Source organism: Protobothrops mucrosquamatus, unplaced genomic scaffold (assembly GCF_001527695.2).
Source record: "Protobothrops mucrosquamatus isolate PMUCROS unplaced genomic scaffold, P.Mucros_1.0 scaffold4396, whole genome shotgun sequence".
Lineage (NCBI taxonomy): Eukaryota > Metazoa > Chordata > Lepidosauria > Squamata > Viperidae > Protobothrops > Protobothrops mucrosquamatus.
The window spans coordinates 1-6,877 of NW_015390309.1; the positions used below are offsets into that span (position 1 = coordinate 1).

Here is a 6,877-nt window from a genome sequence, read left to right on the forward strand (position 1 = left end):
AAATAGTGATCCCTATGGAGTGATCACAAATAAGAATTATATCTGATGTTTATGCATGTTACTCTAATAGGGCAATGTGTGAATCATCCCAAGGCTAGAACAGATAGCTAATCATAAGTATCTAGATACAAATATGTGAAAAACACGTCTTATGTTATTTCTATAACCAATTTCACTGAACAAAAAAAGCAGGTTGTTACAAAGAAGAACATCATTGGCCCCCGAGATCGAAGGGAAACAATCAAACTGAATGAGTGAGGCACATTAAGACTTACAAGTATTTCTGGTTTGGATATAGGTGATGCCTCCACTTCCATCTCCTGCTGTATTTCTTCTTCTTCCTCTGTCCCTGCAGCTACAAAGATAAAGAAAGTCTCGTACAGGAATGCTACCTGATTCTAAAAACGATGATGGGAATTACTACAAACTGTTGGAATTAAACACTACATAAACATGTAGTTGGAACCTCTTACTTTCAGGATTCTCTGCAGACTCTCCCATATTTTCAGAAAACAGCTGGCTGACGGCGATGCTTCGGAGGGATGTTATATCCGAGACCATGTCCTTGCAGGTTCTTAGATCATCAATATGCACAGACTGCCACAGCCCTGAAAACAACAGGTGAGATGTCACAGCTATTACCTGTATTCCCATTATTCGTTTTTGAGGAAAACCACTTAACCTTAACGCAGGGAAGGTAGGATAATACAATAATGTATCTTTTATCATGTAACAGCAAGGGCTTTAATTCAATTAATGTGTGGATATTGTGTATAAAACTGAAGTTAAATACGACCTTTCAGTTTGGCCAATCATGTCTCAGGGAAGATGGGGGAGGGGCTAAGGACAGGATTATGGGAAAACAACAAATACATTAGCCTCCAAAGAAATCATGGAGAAGTCAGGGAGAAAAAATATTACAAAAGTCTGAAGGGATATAATATTTTTATTACAGGTAGTCCTCGACTTACAACAGTTCATTTACTGACCATTCAAAGTTACAACGGCACTGAAAAAAATAACTTATGACCATTTTTCACAGCTATGACCATTGCAGCATTCCCATGGTCATTTGATTTATATTCAGATGCTTGGCAATGGCATGTATTTATGACAGTTGCAGTGTCACAGGGTCATGTGATCATGTTTTGCGACATTTTGACAAGCAAAGTCAATGGGGATGCCAGATTTACTTAACAATCCTGTTACTAATTTAACAGCTGCAGTCATTCACTTAACAGAAAAGTCGTAAAATGGGGACAACTAACTTAACAAATTTCTCCTTAGCGACATAATTTTTGGGCTCAATTGTGGTCATAAGTTGAGGACTTATACCTTTATATTTATATTAAGAAAAAATTATGGAAAAATAGATTTTGCATTTATAGCAACATGAAGTAGAAGATGTCTCCAAAATTAAGAGATACGTTTTATATAGAGAGCCAGTTTGGTCTAGTAGTTAAGACACCAGGTTAGAAAGTGGGAAACCGTGAATTCTAGTCCCGCCTTTAGGCATGAAAGTCAGCTGGGTGACTTTGGGCCAGTCATTCTCCCTCTCTCTCAGCTCAACTTGCCTCAGGGTTGTTGTTGTGGGGAAAAATAGGTGGAAAAGGATGTTTTGGGTGTGGTCACTGCCTTGAGTTATGTGTAAAAATAATAAAGGGGAGATATAAATAAATATATTCCAATAATATTTTCCCAAGTCAAAGTATTTAACTTCAACAAAATCCTGATATTTCTTAAACCAAATGTATGATTTTTGTCTTAAAATACAAGCTAAAGAACAAAAGGCAATGGACATAAGGATGTGATGGACTTAACAATAGAAAGATACAGCAAGGTATGAGTGAAATTTTGGTGTAAATATAGACACACACACACACACACACACACACACACACACCAGTATATATCCAGAACAGAAATATGACTAAATTTAAGCAAGAATGTTTCCCTATACCGCCTGAACTCCATACATTTATGGTTTTTTTTTTTAGTGGACTGAGGTCCAGTAATGACAATAGGGATTTACTTTTTCTTTTGTAATTCAGGAAACTCGGAATTGGAGGAGTAAAGTTAACTGCATTAAACTTAGTTAACAGCATATAGTTTTCATGTTTCCCAATTAAATATGGCAAGAAACCGAATCACTGATTTTTAGCAATTTTTGTCACCAAGGTTTTGTGATCTTTTCAGACGGTGCATTGTGGACAACCAAAAGGGGGGTTGGCAACCTATAGGATGAGGGTCCCATCCTGATTTATAATATGGTATTACCCTGGCTTTATTTCAGAGCTATCTTGACAATGAACACAATCAGTACTGTAGTAAGTAATAGAAGGAATCTCTATGTAATAAATAACATATATAAATGAAACGAGCTTCATACCTTGATGCATTTACAGAGCTGCTCATAATATTTTTCTAATAATATGGAAAATAAAACAGCTGTATTTATGAATGATACACAAGAAAATTTACAAAGCTTTTCATGCACAGAAATGACAAAATAAAATTTTCATCTTATTTGTAGCCTTGTGTTAGAAGCACATCTCTTTCTATACTGCAGCAATTTGTAAGTCACATTGCTGGGACCATTTGTGAGAGGAAGCAGGAATTAACCCGGATGCCATAGCAGTCCCTTTAATAGACCTCCAGCCTCCTTGTTCTGTATTCTTGCACATAAGCCAACCAACCTCCATGAAATCCTATATAGGAACGTCCTCCTTCAATTCGTGACAGCTTATTGATGAAAATTACAAACACCCTAGCTTGATTCTTCTGTATTTTGTTGACTTCATTAACAGTTGAATACCTGCAAGAAAAGAGAAATAGGCATCATTCTTTTGTGAAGTTAAAGTAAAGTCTTTATATTCACCTGCCCAACAGCTCCTATTATTTCAACACAGATAAAAGTTTATTTCCCCACCTCAGTCTGATGTATGATGAATAGGTGGAGATAGTTCTCCATGAAATTAGAATATTGGCCTAGAGTATTTATTGGACTATGTAAAAATCTATGAACTTGGCTGGCTTATAATTATGGTTAAATAAACATATTACAGCAAGTATTAATTGATTATATGCTCAGTATTGCTTATCTAATAGTTTTATCTAACAGGCAACTTACCTGGCTGAGGCAATGAGCTGGGCACTGAGCGATCCATTTTCAAAGTCAGTCTGAATAATGAGGATTTTACTCCCATCGGTCCTCACAGCAAAAAAATTCCTGAGAAAATACAGAAATGTTTAAATGAGCTTTACTTTGTTGCACAAAGAATGGATCACTCACATCCAGACCTTTATTTAAAACAAGGTCACCTCACCAAACACTCCAGCAGTTTGAACAGTAACATAACTTCATTGCAATCCTCCAATTTATATTTTACAATTCAATTATAAAACTTTTATCATATGAAATTTATTCTATTAATTATTTATTTTATTATAAGCACTTTTATGTCACTTCAAAAAAAGAAGTACAAAGACACATACAAATTTGCATTATTCTGCAACCATTGTGGATGATGAAAACTCACTGAATATCCTTCAAAAACGAGTACTCCGTGTCAAATTGTTGCAAAAACAAAACTTTCAGGCTGTCTGAATCATGCTGCAATTCTGCCTCCAAAATCTTTGTGTCTGCTGCAGTCAGGAGCCTGGAGAAGGTTGTGATCTGTAACAGTTAAGACAGCAGGTTTTTCTGTCAAATATTAACAAAGTATTCACAGGATGGTCATGCAGTCTATTGTTTTTTTATTATCCAAGTGGAAATATTTTCTTCCCTTCCTTTCTCCTAAACATAAAGGTGACTCTCGTTTAGAGACCACAATTGGGAACAGCAACTTGGTCGTTAAGTGAAGCAATTGCTAAGTGAAATCTTGACTTTGCTTATGAGCTTATTTCAGCTTTCATTGGCTTTACACATCTATGAAAATCATAAATGTGAATATTTTTCATCACCATCATAATTGCAAATTGATCATTAAATGAGGCAGTCATTTAGCAATGGGTACCAGTGTAGGCTTTGGGACTTGGCATACAATCGGGAAGGATCTGAGTGACACCATCAATTAGCTGGTTACAAAAAGATCAGGTAACTTTTAACCATTTTAGTTTAGAAATTTTATTTATTAACATTTTATTTATTTATTATCTAAATTTGTATAGCAAATTCCTTTGTTCTATTACTCAGAAATAGTCCTGAAGTAGTCCTTCATTTGTTCTAAGGAAAGCTATGCTCTACTTCAAACATTCCAGACTCTTACACTGAAAGAAAAACACTGGTTTCTCAACATTTCTGCTACATATGGACATACTAGGAAAACATTCTGAAGACAAAATCTCATTTCAATTTGCTCAGCTAGAGTATTCTTGAATCTTCGGATTCTGGCAAGAAAGTGCATTTCTACACCCTAAATATTTCCTGCATGTATTTTCCATTTCAAAACATTTAGTATTCAGGGTAAATCTAAAACATACAATAACACAGCAGTCATCCAAATTTCTGGAAAATAACAATTCATTACTATAAAGAAACCATAGCACACTTTGGATACAACTGTAATGGAGCCTGCCCATCATGATCATAAGTCATGACGATCGTTAACAAATTGTACAATGTTTTCTGAGGCAGTCTTTAAGCGAATCCATGGTTAAGTGAATGCCATGGCCATTAAGCAAACCAATGACCATGGAATGCTGCAACCAGCCGTAAATGCTGCTGTGTTGATAAATACCCGAAGTTCTGGCATGTATGGGGGGGGGGAGGGAAAAACAATCATCGGAAGTTCAAATCCAATCACAAGTAGCCTCAAGCTAAACACACAAACTTGAAGCTTTCTATATTAATATTATTGGAGTAGTTCTGTGATTACATCAAAACAAGCCATTTTCTACAATCTATTAAGCAACAAAGATTGCTCTGTAAGTACAGATGATAGTATTAGTCATCATCTCAATAGCCTGGACTTGGTAAAAATGATTACTTTTCCCCATGCTAATGTTATTTTTATCGAGATGGAACTAAATCTTGAAAACTGTTTGTATCTATAATCTCCAAAACAAAATATAAAGTAACTAACCCTATGAAGTTGAAATTCAAATACTTTGGCCACCTAATGAGAAGGAAGGAGTCACTGGAGAAGGGCCTAATGCTGGGAAAGATTGAGGGCAATAGAAGAAGGGGACGACAAAGAATGAGGTGGCTGGACGGAGTCACTGAAGCAGTAGGCGTGAGCTTAAATGGACTCCAGAAGATGACAGAGGACAGGAAGTCCTGGAGGAACGTTGTCCATGGGGTCGCAATGGGTCGGACATGACTTCGCAACAACAACAACTAGCCCTAACTCCTAAAGATAATAGAAATGTATTCTAATTTGGAGCATTTTAAAATTGTCTTTAAGCAACTCTTGCCATATATCATGCCAGTTTTAAGAATTCATCATATTTATGAATATGAGAAAAAGGGGCGGGGGGGAAGAAACAGGAAGAAACAGTTTAATTGCAGTTTACCTCAATAAACACTGTATGGTCTCTAGAGTCTGACCGAAGGCATCCATGCAAAAATTCGGCAAAGGAAGTGTGTTGCTGTTGTTGAAAGTATATCTTAGCCAAGTTTTCTCTTAAAAAGTCCAGTTTAGAGTCACTGAGACGGACTACAGAATCTGGAGTGGCACAGTTCAAGAGGACCAGCTGGGCCTGCTCTTGCACTTTCTGCCTTAGCTGTTGAGGAAAAAGAGACTCTTTCAGGTTTTCTGTCACTTGCAGGACAACTGAAGCGCAAGAGTCTGAATGGTAGCCAATGAAAACATCAGAAGGTGTGTATGTTTGTTGACCCATAAAATATTTCTCAGTTTTAACTGCTACAAAGTCATCCACCCATTTCTTCAGGTCTTCCACAATGTTCTTTTGCCACTTGTTCAGTACGGTATTAATATCCAGATAGTGTTTTTCAAGTCGGTTAATCAGTGGGATGGGAAACTGTTTGTACACCACCTCTTTCTCCTCGATGACAATCAGTCGAAATTTGGGATGTACTCTGCATTTCACTCGATGGGTCCCCAAACCTAAGTCAACATATTTTTGACCAGCAAGTTGGACATAATACTGATTGAGGGCATCGTAGAGGCTCTCATAAAGGTTTTGTAGGTTGAGAAGAACAACCATCTTCCCAGTCTCCATGCAAATTTTTACTCGGTTTATGTTCCTGCAAATCTGAGTGTATTCTTGATCTTTGGGAAAGCTAGAACCAAAAATAATTTCTGGTTGAACATCTCTGAAGAAACACTGTTGGAGAATCTGAAGCGCTGCATAATTTTCTGTTAATACTAACAGATATCGGCATTCACCATCCTGGTAATCGCTATAAATGTTCTGCTCAACTAAATCAATTGTACTGATATCCTTATAATTTGCATCTCCTCCTTCCGGAATCTTAGACATAAAAGTATCCAAGACTTCAACACCTTCTTTGCCACTGAAATTTCGGAGAACTACCTCTGCTATTTTACGGGGACCTGGAATGCTTTTGGAATTATTTGTCAAAGCAAAAAGCATTTTTACAAGACTGTAATAGTCACGCAATCCAAAAAATTCCTTAATTTGTTTCTTACAAATTTCTTCATATGCGTTTGCAAAGATAGGAAAGAAACGCTCAACTCTTTGTAGCACAAAACGTTCTGAAGAGCAAATACCTTTTGCACTTTCTATGAGTTCATTTTTATTCAGGTCTCCACGGGATACAAAGATGCCTCGATTCATCTTAGCTGGATCTAGAGCCCAGTTAGATATCCCAACAAAGCCAACCTTTTTGTGAGGAAGTGGATCATCATCAATGCAACCATCTTCTAAGAGAGGGTGAAGGGTCTTCAGAGGC

General features: G+C 36.8%; 1 protein-coding gene across 1 annotated transcript in view; it reads right to left on the reverse strand.

The window, feature by feature from the left end:
* Positions 1-275: 275 nt before the first annotated feature.
* LOC107298962 (E3 ubiquitin-protein ligase RNF213) overlaps positions 276-6,877 on the reverse strand; it is a gene marked incomplete at both ends in the record, with an annotated part of 38,977 nt that continues 32,375 nt past the window's right edge. The window contains 6 exons of the mRNA XM_015828320.1: positions 276-355; positions 474-608; positions 2,697-2,815; positions 3,131-3,229; positions 3,540-3,676; positions 5,515-6,867. Coding sequence (XP_015683806.1) covers positions 276-355; positions 474-608; positions 2,697-2,815; positions 3,131-3,229; positions 3,540-3,676; positions 5,515-6,867 — 1,923 coding nt within the window. The remainder of the gene's footprint in view (positions 356-473; positions 609-2,696; positions 2,816-3,130; positions 3,230-3,539; positions 3,677-5,514; positions 6,868-6,877) is intronic.